We start from the raw sequence: 25,116 nt of genomic DNA, 5'->3' as shown, positions 1-25,116 counted from the left end.
TTTTTTTCAAATATTACTTTATTACTTTATTACTTTTATTTGAGTACAACGAACTATGACAACAGGTAGATATTGATAATTAAAACACGTTGTATTATTTGACTTGTTTGTAAAGTTGTTGTACGTGTCTCACGAATATTATTATTATTACGGTGGAATGAGAATCAGGTCAGGCAGAAACGCCGTGAAAATTTGCAGGCACGTGTTGGACAATTACGACATTCAAACCTTTAACATTGGAGTGCCGTAATTTGGTCTGGGTGACCTATTTACGGCAAATAAACAATTATAAAGACCGTAGATTAATTGTAAAATGAATAGACCAAGGCCTACACATCTTCTAAGTCTAAATAAACAAAATACCAATACATCTTTCTTTAAACTAATTTGAGATGATAGGGTCTACTACGGCACACAAAAATAAATTGTGCCGTGACATGGTTTACGTACGTACGTTGGCTTTTATTATGGCTTTGCCGTTTTTGCCGTGGTAAATTTCGAGCGCCGAGTTTGTGTACAGAGAAGGACGAAGGGGTCTAAATACGACTGGGCGGCTTTCTTCGATTTTTTCTTTGTGCTGGGCGGCAAAAAATATTGCCGGGCGCAGGCGCCGCCCGGCGTGGCTACATTTTTAAAAATGTGCCTGCAAAAATTTTTTTGAAAAGATTGTGCCTGCGCACGCCGTGCGCATGTGCGCGGAAATATCGATGCCTGCTAATTATCCAGTTTCTGACAGACAAGGATACTAAATGGTCCTACTTATCACGGACAAGGGCCGACAACTGCATATGTATATCATTCCTTGTCGGTGACTTGATGCAAAACATTGAACGCTAATGACCAAACAACTCTCTTATCAGTCCTGATCTGTCCTTGTCAGTTATTGGTAGAAACGATAACCATAGGCGTAAGGGGCCGATTTTCCTGGGGTTGGGTGGGGGGTATCATTTTTGGCCCAAACATGAATCTACATGGAGCGAATTTTCTGGAACTGCAGTTTGAGTTTGAAAACTAGACACACAAAAGTAGCAGAATAAAAATCAGAATTGTGTGATTTTCTAAAACTCGGAACCCCAGTTGGGAATTGTGTCATCTGTTTTCATCTCAGTTGAAGTAGCCTCAGCTATCAGGATTTTTCTTCAATAATAATTAATAAGTTGGACAGGGTACTCGATGCAATGGCTGCTTTGCCATTAGTTCAGCTCTGAACTGAAAACTTTTCGACAAGGAGTCAATAGGATGGTTCCTGAACGTACAGTGGGGGGTGTAATGAGACCTACTATTACTCCAATCACAGACGTCTTCTAATAGTGTCATTTCAAGAATCGAAGTCCGTCGTTCAATGCACAATTGTCCAATGGCAACGAAGTTGAGTAGCTCTTGGAGACAAGTTCCTGGCCTAAAAAGGAAATCAACACAATCTGAACAACAAAGAAATAAGTATTATATATCTGCTAGATTTATTTATATTTCAAAGACTTTAGTCCAATTCAACATTCATTAGTTTCAATATAACTTGTATGTTGAAGTTGTTGTTAGAATCTATAAACCCACTGTCTTCGTTTGTTAATATGTCCCAGGTAATACAATTGCCACATCCCAACACTTGACTATCTTGAAAGTCTTTTAAACTACTTATACCGTGTCTTCTTATCGATCTGTTTTCATCTGTTTGGTTGATCAGTTCCAGGGAGATATCAACTTGACATGATAAAATATCTGAACGTGGACCTGTTTTATTTGAACATAGAAAAACTCCCAACATTTCATGTTTTCTTGATTCGTCAGGCAACATTTTAGATGCATAGACACACCACGGTAACCCGTGAAATGTTGTAACAGAACTAAATACTCTTTCAGCAGATTTTAACTGATTTATATTAAACGTGTTAATAAATCTTGTTTCATGGTGTATATTTACTTCACCGAGTTGTTCTCGTAGAACTCTTTCATTTATCTCCATTTCTGAAAACGATGGATACATTACATCAGGGATATTAAAATTTCTGGAACGGCATTCGTCCGCTTCCTGGCGCACATTTGGCAATCTCTCCAAAACTTGAACAATTGAGGTATCTTCTAGAATATTGGTGGAACATTTAAAACCAGATAGCAAATCTTCAGTTAGATTGCTTATGTCTGTCATCAGCTTTGTGAATTTTTCATTTTCATCGCTGTATGTTTTCTGGATTTCTGCTTTTACGTTTTCTCCCATTTCGTGAACTTTAGCACAAATGTTTCTAACATGCGTATCAACGTTCTCACAAGCCGATTTGGCTGCTACTTCCACGTCAGATAATTTACTTTGTAAAGATGTTGAATGATTTTGAAGTTTGTTGATATGTTTTTCTATTTCTATTTTCAATGTTTTTAGTTCGTCTCTGATTTGTTCACGCACATCGTCTTCTTGTAGATCCAGATATGTATGTCCGTTGTGCTCGTTGACAAAGCATTTAAAGCAGACCGCCACCAAACAATCTTTACAGTAGATTTCAATCTTCTTTTCGGAGTGTTTTGAGCAGTTATCTTCAGGGTGAATGTACTTCCTGCTCGATTGCTCTGAAATGTCTTCCTTTACACCTGCGTCTGGATTCTCAGTGCTATTTTGCTGTAAGTCTTGTTTTGAAATTTCATGTACGCTGACAACAAGGTGACCTTTACAACCAACAAACTTATCATGCTTTGATTTACATGAATCACATATATGTTGTTGACAATCGCAACATCGACATGTTGCTTGATTGTTTGAACACACGTCACATTGTTGAATTTGTAGAGTTGAGTTATTTGCCATTTGCTTCACACCAGCTTCAGGAAGTTTAATATTCTGACGGCAAAGTGGACAAAGAAACTGACCATTAGATGACGTTCTGTGAACGTAATCATCTAGACAGTTGTAACAGAAAGAGTGTTGACATTCAATAATTTTGGGTTCCTGAAAGTCGTTTAAACAAATACTACATACTTCCTTATATGTCTGTTCAGCCATTGTGTTTTATTAAAATGAATGTTTATCCGGTTATTGTCCAGTAATAAATCCTGGTAATATCCAATATCCTGCCATTTCTTCTCCATTTAATACATACAGGATATTCAAGTCTATACACATGAACGATCACTGTGTTGATAGCTAAATGGCACAATAAAGGATGGCCTCATTTCTTTCTATACACCTGGCGGTTGCTGACTATGTCCCTTACTTTCAGTCTATAACTTTAGGTCACAAAATAATATACGTACTAGTGATGTTTCAAAGAGCCTCCACCAGTAGCGAGAATAGTCTGCTTTCACTTTCACTTAAGATATTTAACATCATTATATCTACGTACGATGGAGACGCCGTGTCTAAACAGTATGGTGAACGAGCATTCACGTTAATCACCATATATATCTGTAATCTATTTCACACACACATTGAAGTGACTGTTACTATCACTGCCATATATTTATATTCAGTCGAGCATTATTATTTGTAATCACATAGCCGCACCCATTAGTGTATGTTAAACCACGTATTCAGTCCAACATCATTATTTCAGGCGCGGCGGAGTGGGGGGGGGGGGCTACGGGGTCCCCCCACCCTCAATAATTTGGCGGCAAGTACTTGTTTCTCCGGCTTATTGCACGTAAGTAATTATGCCGTTAGATACAAAGAGGTCTGATTTTAACATTGAAGTGACACGTCTAGAGCCTAGACTTTCAGAAGAAAACCCTATTATGCTCTTTACTGATCCCTGGGTTGAGAGATCCCCAGTTGCGAGCAAAGACGTACGGGCTCGATAACTGTTAGGGGCGCAGAACCTGAAATGCCCCCAAAATTTATTTTTGGGTTATAGATGGTGGTGCCGGTCGGCTGCGAGAGGGGAAAGAGCAAACCTTACCGTGTAGGACCCCCCCCCCCCCGCCCCCTTAAAGATATTTTGGAAAATTTGACGGCCGTAGACACGTTTTCCTGGCGCGAATCATGATAGTGGGATATTGGATTAAGACGGTTGTATTAACATCTTCTATTTCTATGTAACACCTCACTGGTTGTATTAACATCTTCTATTTCTATGTAACACCTCACTGGTTTGCGCAAATAAAATTAATTGTCAGACCGTTTATGCCCCTATGTTTAAAAACATGTGAGTAACGCCCTTGTTGAATAAGTATGCTAATAATAATATATAATATAAAGATGACGGTGTATGAAATTGTATACGTATGTATAACATCAACGATAAATAAATTCTTTATACATTTGGAGCATGACGTGATTTTTAAAATTTTTAATCAAAAGCCTTTTATGAAGGGTGTTTCACGTTTCACCGCTGTCCTTTTATCAAGATACATCTAGAAATATCAGTTAAATCTATACATAAAATAGTCCCGTGATGAAAAGGCGTACGAGCTCGGTGAATGTTTGAAAATTTATCTGCAGCGCAAACGCGTTTTCCTGCTGGACCAGCCTGTGAATACAGATGCTTCAATGTGGACCAATATAGCCTATGGTAGGAGACTTACCTGAATCCCAAATCCCAAATAATCAATCAGTCGTCGCCGTGTATGGGGTCCTCACGCTCTCCAAGAAAAATTTGAAAATTTGACCGCAAAAAATGCGTTTTTCTGCAATTCGAGCCAGTTTCCAATCGGTTTTCAACCGGGGCAAGAGGGGGGGGGGAGACTGAATGGTTAGCGTGTGCACGCTGTATCATAAAGTCTGTCATTGAGTCAACTGGCGTGGTTTCGATTCCCCGCTTGTACGTGGCAAGGAACAGGGTCGCCTGTCCAACCTCGTGGGTTTTCTCCGGGTCCTCCGGTTTCCTCCCACTGTTAAAGACCCCTACGCGCAAGCGAATTATTGAAATTAAATTAAACCATACGTTAGTCCCGAAATGACCTAGTTTGTGTCGAGTGGACGTTAAACCCCATTTCTCTCTCGGTTTTCAACCGAAATCCCACTCTATGCCGACTTGAATTCCAACCATCCTATCAGACTGTTGCAGCTGCATTCACAAATAATAATGACCGAAAAGATGCCGCACAAAGTAGAGTGACGCCAGACAAAATGCTTTAATCCATCGTCAATTCAGTACAAATTCGTGGTATTCAATTAAAAGAAAAGTTACATTAGTGTGTTATAAGATTTCGGGCACTTTATTTTGCCAACTCGATGAAATATTAATTTTTCTTTTCACTTAACCCGTCTGCCCGAAAAATAAGGTTGCCTGAAAGTTAGAGGGCACCCCGCCCGGCCCCATCCCCCTGGCTTCTACGCCTATGGTTGCGAGGGTCAGGATTAGTTAACTGAACAGTCGATGTTTATTTCAACCCCATCTCACTTCCGTATCTATGACGGATTAGGTAATGAAACAAATCGACGGGATATAGTTTTTTTCTTAACTCTTCCCCTGTGTCCCTATCTATCAAATAATTCCCTGCTACAAATTATGACAAGTTAAAATGGATGGCCTAAAAATTCATACATATTTCACATCGTGCATAAAAAGCAGGGGTTATAGCTTTAGAATGTGAGGTCAGCTGTGTACCAAAGTCGAAATCATCCAAGAATTTTCGATCCTTAACACATAGTTTAAGTTTCATCTCATGAATCAAGCAAAAATTGTTGCCTCTGGAAGGTCCACAAATTTCATTCATATTTCACATTTTGCGTAAAAGGCCGCTGGCCAATGAGCACCAAAACTGAACTCATCTAAGAGCTAGTGATACTCATTTTAAATTCATCTAAATCGGATAAAACATCTGACCTCTAGATGGTCCACAGCCTTAAGGAGAGTGGCCATTTGACTGAACGTTTCGGTCCGATTATGATGTAACGGTGATAGATTTGAACAGTTTTGAAAACAAGATAAACAAATGGAGACATCGACAGGGTCCACAAGATAAAACGTGATATTTCATAAATAAGGGGGTCATAATCCAGAAAGCTACTATCCAATACGGGCCAATATCGAAACGAACCCAGGCCTTTAGGATATATCACAATTGGATGAAAATTCGAACCTCTGACCTTCAAACTTGGTTATAACATGCTTTTAAGGGTAGCGGTCATTTTGTCGGGCAGTTTCAGTCCGATTTCCACGAAATTGGCACTCTGTCGTAATTATGGTGCTACGGTGATATATTTGAACGGTTTTGACAATCAAATAAAAACTGTGAGCTCTAGAGGATCCACAAGCTAAAAATGTCGAGATCTTTCAGTTATAAACATATATTGTCAGTTTAATCCAAATCGTATACAAATTGTGACATCTAGAGTGTCCACAACCTTGGAATTATTATGCATATATTTTGCCACGTTCAGCATCGCAGGAAACCACTATCGAATGTGCTTGCATAGTAAGGGATTTAGAAAAGAAATAGAATTTCACTTCATGGCTGAATAATTTCATTCGCCAGAAAGCGCCTCTAGATCCCTATTCGCCTAAAGTCCTAGAATGTCAGACCCCACCCCAGCCCCGCCCCCAATCAAAAGTTGCTTCCATCGGCCCTGTATTTGTACTGCCCTGTACCATTCAGACTGACTGAATGATCAGCGCTAGAAAACGATTTTTATTATTGTATATAAAAAATATAGTAATGTATGGTATCTTAGATGTTATGGGTTGGTCTGTACAATAAAACTTATCTTTTATGTTCATCTTAAAAACCTGTTTGATCAGGTCTCGAAATAACTCTTCAAACACGGCAAGGACGGATCCAAAGGTAATGGATATCGCCGGGGGGGGGGGGGCTTCCCGCTTTCATTGTACGGTTGGGTCTAATTAAAGCCACCTGCTGATCTCAAGGTCACGAGATGTAAAAAGGGCTAGCACTAAGCCTAACCCTACCTCTACCTCTCGAGATCTTGACGAATTCTGCAGGCGGCCTTAATATTCAGATCTGACCGTCATTGTACATTGCGATCTGTGACCTGTACAGCATTGAGTCGGCCAACCTATGCGCACCACGACTAGATTCTCACTGAACGGTCTTGATTTAATTTAAGCGTGGTACAATTACTCTCCAGACAAAACACAGTGCATTTTCAGAAGGGTGAGTTGGTGTGGAATTCGCTGTAGCTTAGGTAACTAACAAAATTCCGTTGTATTAGTGCAAACGGACAAACTAGCTTCCGAAAATGGCTCAATAACCAGGAGGGGGCGGGGTTCGGTCCCGGAGTTGATCGAGAAACTTAGAGAGGGTCTAACAAGTACAATGTCTAGTCGTTCGGATAGGGAAAACCACACAGGTCCAGGGAACACGTTGGCGTTCACATAAAAGAATTCTTAATAATTGAAATTTGAAATAAAAATAGGCCTCTGTCTGGGTAAAACTGCTCCCATAATTTTAATTGCAATGGGGGTCATATTTTGACCAAAACTAAAGTAGATTTACGTTTATTCATCCTTATTTAAACTTTCCAGACAATACATAACAGATCTTTTACTTAAACGTGAGATATCAGTTCTATTTATCAGTTACATTCATGATCTGTATTATAACCATACAGCTCTTTATGTAGAATAATTTCTAAGAATAGACTACTTTTAATTATTTTCTTTATCGAAGGCAAGTAATTTCATTACTATCACCATTAACTGGAATACATATTTATAATGTAACAATTGATTGTGTGAGCGTTCATAAAAAATTAATTTACAAATCTGATATAACAAAGGTCTGATTTGTAAATCAAATATTAATTTTACGATACAAATGACAATTTTAAGATACAAATGTTAATTTTAAGATACAAATGATAATTTTAGGATACAAATTGTAATTTTAGTATACATACAAATGAAGAAAAAAGAATTAAGGACTATGAATTAGTCACTTAATGTAATACTTTGAGCGCTATTGGCCAATAAACACTCTTATCGGTCCTTTTCGTTGAATATTATGAACAAAACTTATATCTAGGTGACAACTGGTGCCAAAGTTGGGATTTCAGAAAAGAGACAATGTCACTGTAGATAAGGAGGGGGAAAGGCAGATAGTGACTGTGGGGTTATGCACACACTTGATCACCCCACGCTGTGACCTCTTTGGAGATCCCCCACTCACCCATACCATCACTTGTAATTGACAATGGCTTTGTCATTTTGTTTTCCTCAAGGTTTATGACAACTTTCAAGTGATCGGGTGGGGCGTGCATCAACTTTATTGAAAATAAGATGACACTTGTCACTGATCCGCTGAGGGAAGACAGTTTGTTAGCTTGAACAATATGTACTGTAGTCATGAAGGGTTTCCGTAAGGCTGCAGTTAAGGGTTTTTTGGTGATGAATTACTTAATACAGATCACATATAGTGATGAATTGCCATATATAGATCAGCTATAGTGATGGGTTACTAATACATATAGATCAGTTGTAGTGATGAATTATTAAATATATGTTAGTTGTAGTGATAAGTGAAAATATAGATCAATTATAGTGCTGATAGCGATAACGATAGTGTTTATTTCTACGACGTGGTTTTGCTCTTTTAATATCTGTTAGTTTCAAAATTAATTGTATATTGAAGTGGTTGGTGGAATCGATAAACCCACTTTCTTGGTTTTTGAATATATCCCATTGAATAAAATTGTCAAATCCCCATCCTGTGTGGTCTTCAAAATGGTTCAAATTACGTGTACGGTGCCTTGTCACCGATTTATTTTCATCTTTATGGTTGATCAGTTTCAGGGAGTAATCAACTTGACATGATAAAATATCTGAACGTCGGCCTGTGTCTTTCAGACATAGATAAAAGCCTGGATTGCCATGTGAACATTTTTGTGCCTTGACATACCACCGTAAACCCTGAAATGTTGTAACAGAACTGTAGAACCCATCAACATATCTGAACGAATTGATTTGAAATGTCTTAATAAATCTTGTTTCATGGTGTATATCTACTTCACCGATTTGGTTTCGAAGCACTCTTTCATTCATCTCCGTTTCTGTAAATGATGGATACATTATATCCGGGATATTAAACTTTCTGGATCGACATTTGTCTGCTTCCTGGCGCACTTTTGGCAGTCTCTCCAAAACTCGAACAATTGAAGTATTTTCTAAAATATTCGTAGAAAATTTGACACCAAATTGTAAATATTCCGTCAGACTTTTAATGTCTGTCATCAACTTTGTGAATTTTTCATTTTCTGCGTTGCAGGTTTTTTGAATTTCTAATTTTATGTTTTCTCCAATTTCGTGAATTTTATCGCAAATGTTTTTGACATGCGTATCAACGTTCGCACAAGCTACTTTTGCCACTTCTTCCACTTCAGATAATTTACTTTGTAAAGATATAGAATGATTTTGAAGTTTGTTGATATGTTCTTCTACTTCTACTTTCAGTGTTTTTAGTTCGTCTTTAATTTTTTCACGTACATCGTCTTCTTGTAGATCCAGAAATGTATGACCGTTGTGATCTTTAACAAAGCATTTAAAGCAAACGGCCACCAAACAATCTTTACAGTGAATTTCTATTTTATTTTCCGAGTGTTTTGGACAAAAATCTGCAGGGTGAACGGGCGCGCTTCCTGAATTCTCAGATATATTTTCTTTTATATCATCATCTGGAATCTCAGAGCACTTTTCCTGCAAGTATTGTTTTGAAATTTCATCTATCGTGACCACACTGTGTCCTTTACAACCAACAAACTTATCATGCGTTGATTTACATGAATCACATAAATGTTGTTGACAATCACGACATCGACATGTTGCTTGAATGTTTGGACACACGTCACATTGTTGAATCTGTAGATTTGAGTTATTTGCCATTTGCTTCACAACACCTTCAGGGAGGTTAATATTCTGACGGCACAGTGGACAAAGAAACTGACCATTAGTTGACGTTCTGTGAACATAGTCCTCTAGACAGTTGTAACAGAAAGAATGTTGACAGTCAATAATTTTAGGTTCCTGAAAGTCGTTTAAACAAATACTGCATACTTCCCTGTATGTCTGTTCAGCCATTGTATTTTATCAAAATGAATTAAGACAGAATATTTATCAAGTTATTATCCCGTAAAATGTTCTGACAATATCAAATATTCAGCCCCTTATCTTTCCATACAAACATTTGTTACAGACAGGATATTTAGGTCTTTCCACATGAACGATCACGTTTTTTTATAATTGTATAAAACAAGACTTCATTTCTTTCCCATACACCTGTATGCTGTCTCTTACTTTGAGTCTTTTAGATCAGGCCAGATCACAATATATTATTTTACACGACTAAAATACAAATCATAACCAAACGATCACCTTGTTGATAGCTTGATGGTTTAACGCATGGCTTCATTTCCTCCACACAGCTGTCTATGACACTTACTTTTACACTAATTTGTATAAATGTTCAATATACGTACTAGTGATGTTTCAAAGTGTCTCCACCATTAACGAAAATAATCTACTTTCACTTGCTATATATATATAACAGCAGTCTATCTACGTAGGGTGGAGATAACATGTCTTATATATTAAACAGTATGGTGAATGAGCATTCATGTTAATCACCATGTAAAATTGTATCTATAATCTCTCATCTCAGGTGACATCACTTCAGTGAAAGCAGGCGGAAAATAAGCCTGCTTCACACACCATGAATGTCATGTTAGTAACTGTCATTTCAATATTGTGCATCGAATCTTAAAATCCACTAGATGTTCAATCCATCATCACTACTGGTATTAACCTGTTTATTTGTCACATAACCTCGCCAGTGTATTCAATATACTAAACAGCAAAAAAAACACACAAAAAAACGTCAGTACGATTTCAAAATCAGAGATGTACTTTAATCAAATCATGTTAGCAGACGACTTACTAAATGGATCAAAGCAACTTTTTGTGAACACTATGTTGACACAATTGTGGTTCAAATCTGTGTTTGGGAAGGAGCCTTATTGCTCAGGTAAAGTTGGAGATGTAGTCACAAATATACAATAAAAAACATTTGGCAAGTTTTATGCAATGCGTCTATTCAGAGTAACATACCAATCTGACGTTTCTTTTGCTGCCTAATATATAAACTACTTGCATATATAGTAATTATGGTGTCCTAGATGTGTTATATAGCCGCGCCCATTATTGTATATAATATAAACGACGTATAATATATAGAAATGGATGGTGTTTCTATACAATAAAACTTATCTTATATGTTCATCTCAATAACCTGTTTTTATACGCCCACATTTTCATGTGGACGTATATTGTCGTCGCCCCTGTACGTCGGTCCGTCCACAATTGTTTGTGAACAGTCTACGGGTCACAATTTTTATCCGATTTCAATAAAACTTTAAATATGGGTTTATCACCCTAAGAGCTCGCTTCCTGTCGATATTAGCATGTATTGGACTGTAACTTCATGGATTATGGCCCCTGATTGTACGAAAAATCACGTTTTTAGCTTGTGAACACTGTAGAGGTCACAATTTTTATCCGATTTGGTTTAAACTTGAAATGTATGCTTGTAACCCAAAGATCTCGGTTCCTTTCGATATTCGCGCATATCGGAATGTAACTTCCTGAATTATGGCCCCCTGATTGTACGAAAAATCGCGTTTTTAGCTTGTGGACCCTATAGAGGTCATAATTTATTATGCGATTTAAAAAAAACGTATTATTATATCACCGTTACACCCTAAGGACGGCTGAGTTCGAATTTCGTGAAAAACGGCCCAAAAATAACAGACAAAATGGCCGCCCCTCGTTCTCAAATAGCGTAAAAATATCGTACCGTATAGAGGTCACAATTTTTATCCGATTTTGTTGAAACTTGAAATGTAAGTTTATAACCCAAAGATCTCGGATCCTTTAAATATTTGCGCATATCGAATTGTAATTTCCTGAATTATGGCCCTTGATTGTAGGAAAAATCACTTTCTTTTTAGCTTGTTCTCTATCCATCTCTCGAAAATGTGGGCGTATCCTCCATGGCAGCAGCTGGTATATTTTCCCCGAAATATTCAAGGGACATAACTCTTCAACAACAATGTTCATAAACTGTTATGATTTTATAAAAAAAAAAACGAAAATGAAACGGGGTTTGACGTCCTACTGTTCTGCTCTGACTGGGCTTATGAAGACGGGCAATGTGCTATGTTGAAATTTTGACCGGGCAGTGGTACTGTGGCCTACTCTTATATTGAAGGAATCTTTCTCGTCCCATCTGAACGACTAGACAACTGTCCTTGTCAGGCACCACTGACAACTGAGGTATACATTACCTGAACATTATCTCTTTTTAATTGCACGTGCAAAAAAGGTAATTGAGGTGGTGATGGGGGGGGGGCAGGGGTATCTTGCCGAATAATGACGTTGAGATGTAAGAAATGTGACTATATTCACCTTTATTTCAACTTACCAGTCAATATATACATGTAACAGGTGTTTTATTTAAACGTGAAATATCAGTTCTATTTATAGTAAGACTATTTATATCACCACGATTCATAATCATTAGTATAACCTTGTAGTAGCCTGTGACACAGCACTGGTACCAAGTACTGATGCCAGGTAGAAGACAATAGATGATGTTGGTACTGATCACCTGTTTTCTACCAGGGGACAAGACTATGATGTGAAGATTCTGTATATCTATAATAAATCTTTCCTTGGAACTAGTCATTTAATGTAACGGTCAAAGTCTTTTATTAGTATGAACAAAACCTGTGACGATTGGTGTCAAAGTTCATGTTCCAGAAAGCGACAATACCACTGTAGACCATGAGCGGCAATTCCCAGAAAAAAAGTGGGTGATCAATGAACAGCAGGTAGTGACTATGCTCAACACATGATCTCTTTGGACCCCCCCCCCCCCCTCTCAAATCCTCCAAATATATAACAGTTGTGCTAAATATAGATCAGTCGTAGTGATAAGATACTAAATATAGATCAGTTATAGGGCGTATAGTGTTTGTTTCTTTGTATGGCATTGCTTGTCCCTTTTAACATGCATTAATTTCAATATAACTTGTATGTTGAAGTTGTTGCTGGAATCTAGAAAACCACTGTCTTGGTTTGTTAATATGTCCCATTTAATCAAATTGACCACTCCCATTCCTGGTTTATCTTGAAACTCTTTTAAACTACGTGTAAACTGTTTGGTCATCGACGATTTATTTTCATCTGTATGGTTGATCAGTTTCAGGGAATAATCAACTTGACATGATAATATATCTGAACGTCGGCCTGTTTCGTTCAAAGATAAAAAAAAACCTAGAACGCCAGAAGGCTGTTTTTTTATATAGACACACCACGGTAAACCGTGAAATGTTGTAACAGAACCATATACATTTTTAGCAGATTTGAACTGATTTATATTAAATGTATTAATAAATCTTGTTTCATGTTGTATACATGTATCTACATGTACTTCACCGAGTTGTTCTCGTAGAACTGTCTCATTTATCTCCGCTTCTTTAAAAGATGGATACAATACATCAGGGATATTTAACTTTCTGGAACGGCATTCGTCTGCTTCCTGGCGCACATTTGGCAATCTCTCCAAAACTTGAACAATAGAATTATCTTCTAGAATACTGGTGGAAAGTTTGACACCAGATTGCAAATCTTCAGTTAAACCTTTAATGTCTGTCATCAGCTTTGTGAATTTTTCATTTTCATCGCTGTAGGTTTTTTTGATTTCTTCTTTTACGTTTTCTCCCATTTCGTGAACTTTATCACAAATGTTTCTGACATGCGTATCAACGTTCTCACAAGCCGATTTGGCTGCTTCTTCCACTTCAGATAATTTACTTTGTAAAGATGTTGAATGATTTTGAAGTTTGTTGATATGTTCTTCTATTTCTACTTTCAGTTTATTTAGTTCGTCTCTGATTTGTTCTCGCACATCATCTTCTTGTAGATCCAGATATGTATGTCCATTGTGATCATTGACAAAGCATTTAAAGCAGACCGCCACCAAACAATCTTTACAATAGATTTTTGTTTTCTTGCTCGGGTGATTTGGACAGAAATCTGCAGGGTGTACGGATGCGACTCTTGAATTCTCGGATATATCTTCTTTCACATTAGTAATTGGTTTTCCCAAAGGTAATTTCCTTTAATCCTTGTTCGGAAATTCCATCTATCTTGACAACGACGTGTCCTTTACAAACAGCCAACTTATCATGCGTTGATTTACATGAATCACATAAATGTTGTTGACAATCGCGACATCGACATGTTGCTTCATTGTTTAAACACACGTCACATTGTTGAATCTGTAGAGTGGAGTCATTTGTCATTTGATGCTTAGATGAAAATTGATTCATACCACCTAAAGGAACAATAATATTCTGTCGACAAAGTGGGCAAAGAAACTGACCATTAGTTGACGTTCTGTGAACGTAATCTTCTAGACAGTTGTAGCAGAAAGAATGTTGACAGTCGATAATTTTAGGTTCCTGAAAGTCATTTAAACAAATACTACATACTTCCTTATCTGTCTTTTCTGCCATTGTGTTTTATTAAAATGAATGCTATAACAAGTTATTGTCCTAAAACCTGGCAATATCCAATTTTCAGTCCCTCTTCAAACAAACACGTAACACAAACAGGATATTCGACACAGAATAATATTTCACGCGACTACAATATCAACAAAAATTGTCAAATATAAGTACTATGATTTTACAAACAGTATCCATCATTACTAAGAATAATCTACTTTTACTTTCACTTTCACTGGAAATATGTAACTTCCGGTTATCTCATTCGGCAAACCTCAGCAGATTCTACGATGTAGGGTACGGGAATCTGCCGAGGTTTCCCGAGTGCCGGTTATCTATATTACTTGATCGTCCAAATGATCAGCAGCAAATATTCCCTTGACTGCTAATACCCCTCAGATATAATTCAGTGTAACATCATTACTAATATTCCCCTGTTTTCTTATCATTGCACGGGAGAATATGGTATTCATGGGTGGGGGCGTGGTGTGGCCGCTTGAGGGGGGCAGTTCTTGGGTGAAGTAGTGTGGGGGGGGGCAGTTCTTGGGTGAAGTAGTGTCAGGGCCTATTGCAGAACTTGGAGAGAGGCCAAATTGTCGGTAATGGGAATCATTTATATGCACTGGTACTTAATATATCTAAACAAGCAGACATACTTTCCGAGGGCAAGTAAAATCTAGGTTTGAAAAATCTTGAAAGTTTTATTTCGCCCCACTAGATAAACAGTAACACATCATGGAAACTGAAAATATTGTATTTTCTAAAAAAAAATAATAATATTTAATATACAATTTTGGTTATTGATTAATCTTATTTGACTTCTTATTTCTACATAAAAAAATATAGGCTATATTCACTACATACTAATTGTGACGAACTTGTTTCCCAAAAACGGTAAACACCAATGGGGAATTCCCTTTTATATGAGCCTTTTGGTATTTTGGTAAACAAGTTTTACATTCAATATACTAAACTATCTAAATATTTCTAAAATATATTGTAAACTTTTTATTATTTCATATAATTTACATATTTTAAAAATTTTATATTTTTTTTTTTCTAAAATAACATAAAGACAATAAAACAATCAATTCAAATCTCTTGCTTCAAATTACAAACTGTACAAACAGAAAAACTGAAAATTGAAAGATTTCCTAAAATGTAAACATTATTGAATATAATATATTAAATTTGTCATTGAAATTCTACACCGTCATGTTTTTTTTATTAATAAAATATATGTAGTGGTAAAAATTGGAAGACTAAATTTCCTTAGACCTGCAGAGAGAGAGAGAGATACAGAGAGAGAGAGAGAGAGAGAGAGAGAGAGAGAGAGAGAAACGGGGTTTAAGGTCCACTTGACACAAACTAGGTTATTTCCAGACTAACATATGGTTTAATTTTATTTCAATAATTCTGTTAGCAGTGTGAGGGAATCCCACGCGGTTGGACAGGCGACCCTACTCCTTGTCACATATTATAGTTGGACAGACTGACTCTATATATAGTTGTGGTTAGAACCCTGTGACAACATGAGTATGTAATATGTATATATATGTCAGTATAAGTATGGTATATATAGTATTAGTATAATACTAGACAACCTGTTTTATTTCCTGTCATGATATAAATAAATCTATAACACATGTCATCCACCATGATACAATAACTCTCACATGATAAACATATAAATACTTTCTTTACCAACTGATTCACTTCATTTTAAATAAAATGGCCTCTAACATCCTACTTAACACTAGCCCCAAATTTAAATAAAAGGCCGTTTTACGACATCCTACTTTTTTGCACTAGCCCCAAATTTAATTAAATGCTGTTTAATACATCCTACTTTTCTGCACTAGACCTAAATTTAAATGAAATGGGGTTTAATATCCTACTTTTCTGATTTTGCACTAATCTCTATTTTCAAGTAAAATTGGGTTTTACATTTAAATTTAAATTTAAATAAAATGAGGTTTAATGTCCTATTTTTCAGCACCAGCCCCAAATTAAAATAAATTACTGAATGGATTTACATGTATATTGACCAATGATTATTTTAAATATATAAAATTAAAATCTAATATTCAATGGATTTATATCAATCAAATTCCCACAACTAATTTTGAAGAGTAAGCCCTGTATCAAACATTTTTAAAGTCCTGCACATGGTAGACAGATGTTTAAATTCAAATAACGTCCTGTGTTTGAGCCCACAGTTGTCGGTCGAGAGAGTTCATGGTATTTTTCTAGAATGGCTCCCCCTTGTCAGTGGTGCATGCAGACGGGCCTGGCAAGGGGCAATGTCAAGTTGTTGGGGTGCACATAAGAAAGAACCCATGAAAGTTGGAATTTAAAATAAGAGCAGGCCATTGTGTCACTTTCTGGGCAAAATCTTCACCTTAGCACCCTCGAATGGTGTGTCTGTCGTCATTAGTCGAGTCTGAACAGCGGGTTGGATGGTCGAATCCCTAGCACATGCATGCTGTCCTGTATCATACGGTCTGTCATTGAGCCAACCATGAGTTTTCTCCGGGTCCTCCGGTTTCCTCCCACTGCTAAAGACCCCTGTGCAAGCAAATTATTGAAATAAAATTGAACCATGTGTTAGTCCAGAAATGACCTAGTTCGTGTGAGTGGACATTAAACCCCATTTCTCTCTCTCTCTCTCTCTCTCTCTCTCTCTCCAGTCTGAACAGAACAGACCCCAGTAAAATGTCTATTATAACATCAAACTAGTTGCTATATGTCATAAAATTATAAAAATAGTTGCTATAAGTGCACCATCTGGTGTCAAGTGTGCAACAGATAATATTGATTTAAGATTAAGTCAATATTCTGACAGAAATATAACAAAATATACAAACTGAAAGTAGAGTTGTTAATCAGTATATAAACTTTACATAACACTTGATAATGACTTAATTAGTGGTCTGACACAGCTGCCATTAAGGGTGATTGAAACCAGAGCATAATGAATTTATTTATGTTTCAAACAAGGTTTATGTTTGAAAACTTTGCCAGTCGTACATTTTATACGATCAATATTTATGCAACCCTAAAAACTAAGACCTAATTATGTGATAGGTTTAGTGGTTTATACTTCCAACCTGGGGCCTGTTTCATTAAATTTTAACTAAGATAAAATCCAAACTTTATTAATTTGATTGAATAATATTAGACTGATTTTAGTGCTTAGCCAATCAAAATTAAAGTATCTACTAAAATTTGGATTTTATCTTTAGTTAAGATTTCGAGAAACGGGCCCAGAGCGATAACTTTAAATATGTCCTGAATGATAATGAACTTATATAAGTTTACAGGAGAACTCCATATTCCACCTAGAGACTTAACTTTCATGATAATTGAAGTTTGCTAGAGATGCAAAATTCCAAAATCTGTCAAATGAGAGAGAGAGAGAGAGAGAGAGAGAGAGAGAGAGAGAGAGCGAGAGCAATCGACACAAACTAGGTCATTTCGGGACTAACATGTGCTTTATTTTTTTATTTCAATAATTCGTTTGCGCGTAGGGGTCTTTAGCATTGGGAGGAAACCAGAAGACTCGGAGAAAACCCACGACCCTACTCCTTGTCACGTACAAGCGGGGCTGTCAAATAAGAAACCATGTTTGAACTTTTATAAAACTAACTTGTGTCACTAACATGATAAACAACTAGATAAACAATAAAACATCATAGAAACATCGTTCATTTTAAAAGATTAAAATGGTCAATATTTGTGACTAGATAAAATATAATACCAACCCGACAATTCAGCGATTTTTGTCACCGCAATGCCACGCAATATGTCGTGGCAAGACGTGCCATTTCGGTGAAGGCCTCTTTGCACCCTGTTGGCCCATTGTGCACTGTGTAGGATTATGTGTTAGGGTTAGGGCAAGGGTTAGGACCTGCAGATTTAGTCAAAGTCTAGAGATGTAAACAGGGCTAGCGCTAACCCTAACCCTGGACCAAGCCTTACCCTAACGCACAATCCACAAATGACGTCATACGTGCAGGGTCGTTCAACCACTATTTGTTTACGCATAGGTTAACTATTGTTTTTACATAGTCCATGTCTGCCCTAACGCAGTGTCCTGCACAACACGCATAGTTCCCACTGTCTTCCTGCATTGATACGCACTGTCAGCCATGTTTGTACACATGGTTCACACAAGAGGTACGAACATCGATGCAATGCCGAATTTTAGAAAATTTCAAAATTTTTTCTACGACATGGCACGCACGCCTGCACTCTTCACGCACTCCTCATGCTCGTTCCCGAAGTCTATAATCATTGATATGCCAAAGTGCACGCCATTGCGGAAAGAAAATTGTGTCAGGGGGGCTTAACTTGATAAACATTACATAATACCTATGAGATGAATGCTTCGAAATTTACAGGGTTGTTACTGGACACTAGACATGTCACGAGATTCTTAGGACGCAAGACACTTAAAATGGCAAATATTTGTGACTAGATAAAACATAAACATCTTAAAAATCTTGTAAATATTATTAATTAGCAGTAAAACATATTGTTGACTAGATAATAAAATTGATAAAATATATATATTATAAATTGCAAAAATGTTAAAAGTATATAATTTGTAATTAATAAAACAAAAAAGTTGGCTAGTCCTAGTTTAATTTCGTGCAGAAATCAAAATCTCCCTAACTTCATTAAACAGATGACAAAAGCATCCTTACAATCTCAGAAATGCAGTGACATGCATAGTTTTGGTAATGCCTAGAGCCAACTCCATGACGGTGTAAACCATTAAGACTGGATTCTAGTGGTTCAGTACTAACAAAGGGAGACAATTCTAAAATGTAAAATTAGATGACATAAACTTTTCTTGAAATTGAATAGGGCAATTTGTACAACAAATGTTAACACCTTAATATTAATTTCACTCTTTGATTGGATGCCCTCATGAAATAAATGCCAAAGGCCATCACCCCCTCTGAATGCCACCAATGTTATTAACACTTAATTAGTACCTGCATGGACAGCCCTAAACTATAGTTCCACCTAGGGTCACATGAACACCTGTAAACTATTTAAGGACTATACATGTATATATACTCAGACAGTCACAAAGCTGAACCATAGATAGGACTAATATTCCTTTGACACACTCATATATCACAATCTACAAGGGATTCATACAAATGGCGGTCAGCGGCTTTAATTTACAAATTGAAATATAGTTAATTTAGACAGCCTTTTAAATTATATATGACTAGAATATAACTTAGACAGCCATTTAAATTATATACGACTAGAATCTTAGTTTTGACTAGATTATATACGGGAAGTAGAAACTTCCCAGAAATGAAATATGCATATTTAACTAAAAATAGATGTGTGGTATCCATATAGAGTCTGGTATCCATAGTAACTAGAGTCTGGTATCCATGGTAACTAGAATACAAGCTTTGACTAGATAATTTAGGGAACTGAAAATGGATCTACATGTAGTAATACTTAAGTCTAATAGTTTGATGTCCACTGAAACTGGAGTTGTGTAGATTTAGACATCAGTTTGTACAATCAAGTATATAAATTATTTTGATCAAGTCACTTAAGTAAATTACACAGTAATGGTGGCAAAGGGGGGGGGGGCAGTGGGTGTCTCTAGGTGTAGGGTTGAGGGTGTCTGTGGGTGAAGATATACTTTTCAATCGAAGATAGCTATATCCATGCTCTATTTTCTCTTGTTATGATCAACGCTAAGATATCGTTATTTCTGCTGATCGAGTTCCTTATCCAAAACATGTTTGTACACCAATAATTTTCACCTCCATCTCTGCCAAACATTCAAACATTAATACTTCTGCCCATGGAACAATCCTCTCTTGTTATAAAAATCCTGGCCACACTAAAGCTGAAACTGTCCATCCATTTTATAAACAAAACAGGTATATTATAATATCTTCACTTTTCATGCAAAAACAGGTTTTATTGTAAAACTGCTTCCGACACAAGATGATGTTTATGTCTTTCAATAATTAAAGTAATGCTATAAATACCTAAGGTCCATACTCCTGATCGCAACCCTGGTGAATACGACAGGGTTTACTACAGGTTTACGATAAAAGAGATCCTTTAAATAAAAAAATAAAACATTCCATCCTCAAATAATCTCATATATTTAATGCGGAACAGTCAGGGTAAACTTGGGTTCTGTATCAATCGTATAAAATCGCCTTTTCTTCTCTGGTAAAGGAGTTGTCTCCCTTTTAGAGCTCCAGTGAAAAACTATCTCTTGATCAGATGGGCATGTCTTACGGAAGGTGTCGTTATTGTAAGCGGTTTCCATGTAGCGCCAAAAATGCGTATATTTTCGAGGTATCAGGAAATCTTTGAAGGCTTCGGCTGCGATGCGGATGTGCTGTAATTTGGGCATTACCAGACAATCTAGGTGCGTGATGGAGTTACCTGCCAGGTATTTCATTTCCGTCCTCGCCAGGTAATCGTTAATTGATTTAATCTCATTTAAAAGTCCCTCTGCTGTGCTACTCACATTTTTAATGGTGAATCGAGTTATCGATCCTGCACAGCGTTAAAACCTACAATTAAAAACAAAATCGTCGAATTTGACCCCATGAATCAAGTGAAAGGACACGATGTATAAAATGCTAGAACACAATTAAAGTTGAAATCACCGAATTCTCCTTTACAAATCATGTGTCCAAACTCCGATAACACCAATTCAAAACCCTATTTTCCAAATCAGTGCTATTATCAGAATGGTTAGAAATGCTCTGAAATAATTAAATCTAGCCCAAATATTTAAGAACAAATACCGCCAAACTGTAGATCTGGAACAGAGAATGATGTCATCACAGCCGTCTTCTAATAGTATCATTTCAAGAATTGAAGTCCGTCATTCAATCCACAATTGTCCAATGACAACGAAGATGAGTAGCTCTTGGAGACAAGTTCCTGGTCCAAAAAAAGGAAATCAACACAATCTAGTTACTAACGACTCTGACAACAAAGAAACACACATTATATTTCTGCTAGATTTATTTATATTTCAAAGACGTTAGTCCCATTTAACATCCATTAGTTTCAATATAACTTGTATGTTGAAGTTGTTGTTAGAATCAAGAAATCCATTTTCTTGGTTTGTTAATATGTTCCAGGTAATACAGTTGCCACATTCCAAAGACGTAAGTCCCTTTTAACATCCATTAGTTTCAATATAACTTGTATGTTGAAGTTGTTGTTAGAATCAAGAAAACCACTGTCTTGGTTTGTTAATATGTCCCAGGTAGTAAAAGTGTTAAATCCCCATCCTATGGCATCATGAAAGTCTTTTAAACTACATGTACTGTGCCTTGTCATCGATCTATTTTCATCTTTATGGTTGATCAGTTCCAGGGAGAAATCAACTTGACATGATAAAATATCTGAACGTCGGCCTGTTTTGATTAAACGTAGAAAAACATCCAACATTTCAGGTTTTATTGATTCGTCTGGCAACATTTTAGATGCAGAGACACACCATGGTAAACCGTGAAATGTTTTAACAGAACCATATACTATTTCAGCGGGTTTGAACTGATTTATATTAAATGTTGTAATAAATCTTGTTTCATGTTGTATACATGTATCTACTTCACCCAGTTGTTCTCGTAGAACTGTCTCATTTATCTCCGTTCTTTTAAATGATAGATACATTACATCCGGGATATTAAACTTTCTGGAACGGCATTGTTCCGCTTCCTGGAACACTCTTGGCAGTCTCTCCAAAACTTGAACAATAGAATTATCTTCCAGAATACTCGTGGAAAATTTGTCACCAGATTGCAAATCTTCAGTCAGAGTTTTAATGTCGGTCATCAGCTTTGTAAATTTTTCATTTTCTTCGTTGCAGGTTGTTTGGATTTCTTCTTTTATGTTTTCTCCCATTTCATGAACTTTAGCACAAATGTTTCTGACATGCGTATCAACGTTCTCACAAGCCGATTTGGCTGCTTCTTGCACTTCAGATAATGTACTTTGTAAAGATGAAGAAAGGTTTTGAAGTTTGATGATATATTTTTCTAGTTCTACTTTCAGTGTTTTTAGTTCACCTCTGATTTGTTCTCGCACATCATCTTCTTGTAGATCCAGAAATGAATGTCCGTTGTGATCTTGAGCAAAGCATTTAAAGCAAACCGCCACCAAACAATCTTTACAGCAGATTTCTATTTTCTTTTTCCGGTGATTTGGACAGAAATCGGCGGGGTGTACGGGCGCGCCTCTTGAATTCTCAGATATATCAACATCATGTGTCTCGGAGCTATGGTCTGAAATTCCATCTACATGTAACTTGACAACGATGTGTCTTTTACAACCAACAAACTTATCATGTGTTGATTTACACGACTCACATAAATGTTGTTGACAATCGCGACATCGACATGTTGCTTGAATATCTAAACACACATCACATTGGTGAAATTGTAGAGTTGAGTCATTCGCCATTTGCTGCTTAGATGAAAATTCATTCATACCACCTAAAGGAACAATAATATTCTGACGGCAAAGTGGACAAAGAAACTGCCCATTAGTTGACGTTCGGTGAACGTAATCCTCTAGACAGTTGTAACAGAAAGAGTGTTGACATTCAATAATTTTAGGTTCCTGAAAGTCATTTAAACAAATACTGCATACTTCATGATCTGTCTGTTCAGCCATTGTGTTTTATTAAAATGAATGTTTATCAAGTATTATTGTACAGTAATAAATCCTGGTAATATCCTATATTAGCCCCTCTTAAACAAACACGTGACACAAACAGGATATTCAAGTCTCTACACGTCAACCACCACTTTGTTGATGGCTAAATTGTATAAAACATTGCCTCATTTCGTTCACACACTGTTGGCTGGATGCTGTCTATGTCCCTTACCTTCAGTCTATAACATCCCGACACATAATAATATTTTACACGACTACAATATCAACAATGATTGTTCAATATAAGTACATGTAATATGATGTTACAAAGAGACTCCACCATTACTAAGAATAATCTACTTTCATTTTCACTTTCACAGAAATTATATAACTTCCGCTTATCTCAATCGGCTAACCTCGGCGGATTCTACGAATTATGAATACCGGAATCTCTAGGTTATCTATGTTACTTGATCATCCAGACGGTGGCTTATTGATTAATTTTATTTGACTTTTTTTTTCTACATAAAAAAATCATGACATCGGCATGTTGCTTGAGTATTTAAACACACATCACATTGTTGAATTTGTAGAATTGAGTTATTCTCCATTTGCTGCTTAGATGAAAATTGATCCATACCATGAAGGAACAATAATATTCTGGCGACAAAGTGGACAAAGAAACTGACCATTAGTCGACGTTCTGTGAACGTAATCTTCTAGACAGTTGTAGCAGAAAGAATGTTGACAGTTGATAATTTTAGGTTCGTGAAAGTCATTTAAACAAAGAGCCTCCACCATTACTAAGAATAATCTACTTTCATTTTCACTTTCACTGAAGATACATAACTTCCGCTTATCTCATTCGGCAAACCTCGGCGGAATTTACGATTTAGGGTACCGAAATATATCCGTCTTCTAACAAACACGTAATACAAACAGGATATTCAAGTCTATAGGGGCCTACTCGTAAACGACCACTTTGTTGATAGCCAGATTGTATACTAATACTATAAAGCAATGATTTTTTTTTCACACAGCTGGCTGTATGCTGTCTATGTCCCTTACTACGATGTTACAAACGGACACAGATCACCAAATATTCCTACAGCCACTACAGGGGCCAAAGCTATTTTTAGTCTTCCTCTCCCTTTTCCTTTTTCCCCCTTTTGCATGGCGATTTTTGTTGACTTTTTGGTGTAGAATTGAGGAAAAGGGTTTGAAAATACATTTTCTGCCAGGTTTTGGTGAATATTCATAATTTTGATGCGGAAGGATACAAGAGTTGAGAGGTTGGTTACGTTGAAATGTAGGGCCTGAAATTGCATGTTTATTTGTCTCTACTTCCAGCTTGTGTATCTCAAGTTTTTCATGAAAAACCTCATACGTGCTTTTGGGCAAGTGGTTGCCACATGTTGCTCCATCTGTGGTAGAAAGCGTTCTACCCAACGAAAATTTGGGAAAAAGTTAGAGCCGGTCTAAGATACGAGAATTAACATTGGAGTCAATGGGGAAATCTTTAGTGATCTGTGTCTAAACAGCATCCACCATTACTTAGAAATATAACTTCCGGTTATCTCATTCGGCAATCCCCGTCAGATTCTACGATGTAGGGTACCGGAATCTACCGAGGTTTGGCGAGTGCCGGTTATCTGTATTACTTGATCGTCCAAATGATCAGCAGCAAATATTCCCTTGACGGCTACTATCCATCAGACATAATTCAGTGTAACATCATTACTAATATTCCCCTGTTTTCTTATCCCTGCACGTGAGAATATGGTATTCATGGAGGGGGGGGGGGGGGCAGTTCTTGGGTGAAGTAGTGTTAGGGCCTACATTTAGTTGCAGAACTTCGAGAGTGGCCACATTTTCGGTAATACCAATGGGAATCATTTATTATATGCACTGGTCCTTAATAGATCCAAACAAGCAGACATTCTTTCCGAGGACAAGTAAAACCTAGGTTTGAAAAATGTTGAAAGTTTTATTTTCAC

The 25,116-nt window shown here is 36.8% G+C and overlaps 4 protein-coding genes across 4 annotated transcripts in view; all 4 read right to left on the bottom strand.

Moving 5' to 3' along the window:
- LOC126828672 (tripartite motif-containing protein 45-like) overlaps positions 1-23,446 on the bottom strand; it is a 57,796-nt gene extending 34,350 nt beyond the window's left edge. The window contains exon 1 of the mRNA XM_050558591.2: positions 16,845-23,446. Coding sequence (XP_050414548.2) covers positions 21,584-23,137 — 1,554 coding nt within the window. The 5' untranslated portion in view covers positions 23,138-23,446 and the 3' untranslated portion in view covers positions 16,845-21,583. The remainder of the gene's footprint in view (positions 1-16,844) is intronic.
- LOC126828669 (E3 ubiquitin-protein ligase TRIM33) lies at positions 1,460-3,373 on the bottom strand. The gene has a single exon (XM_050558588.2). It carries the CDS (start codon positions 2,987-2,989, stop codon positions 1,481-1,483), a length of 1,509 nt encoding a protein of 502 aa, XP_050414545.1. The 5' UTR covers positions 2,990-3,373; the 3' UTR covers positions 1,460-1,480.
- LOC126828666 (E3 ubiquitin-protein ligase TRIM33-like) lies at positions 8,341-10,649 on the bottom strand. Its single transcript, XM_050558584.2, has one exon. The coding sequence runs from the start codon at positions 9,954-9,956 to the stop codon at positions 8,415-8,417; it is 1,542 nt and encodes a 513-aa protein (XP_050414541.1). The 5' UTR covers positions 9,957-10,649; the 3' UTR covers positions 8,341-8,414.
- Positions 12,333-14,055, bottom strand: LOC130013645 (uncharacterized; the record flags this gene model as incomplete). The annotated part of the gene is made up of 1 exon (XM_056102487.1): positions 12,333-14,055. A coding segment is annotated over one exon (1,167 nt), but the record flags the coding sequence as incomplete, so codon positions are not given.
- Positions 23,447-25,116: the final 1,670 nt, after the last annotated feature.

Source organism: Patella vulgata, chromosome 7 (assembly GCF_932274485.2).
Source record: "Patella vulgata chromosome 7, xgPatVulg1.2, whole genome shotgun sequence".
In the NCBI taxonomy this organism is placed as follows: domain Eukaryota; kingdom Metazoa; phylum Mollusca; class Gastropoda; family Patellidae; genus Patella; species Patella vulgata.
The sequence above is the reverse complement of the archived record's forward strand: the minus strand, read 5'-3'. Positions and strand labels throughout refer to the sequence as shown.

Bases quoted from the DNA above. Each gene is read 5' to 3' on its own strand.
- LOC126828669 (XM_050558588.2), bottom strand. From the start codon at position 2,989: ATGGCTGAACAGACATATAAGGAAGTATGTAGTATTTGTTTAAACGAC.
- LOC126828666 (XM_050558584.2), bottom strand. From the start codon at position 9,956: ATGGCTGAACAGACATACAGGGAAGTATGCAGTATTTGTTTAAACGAC.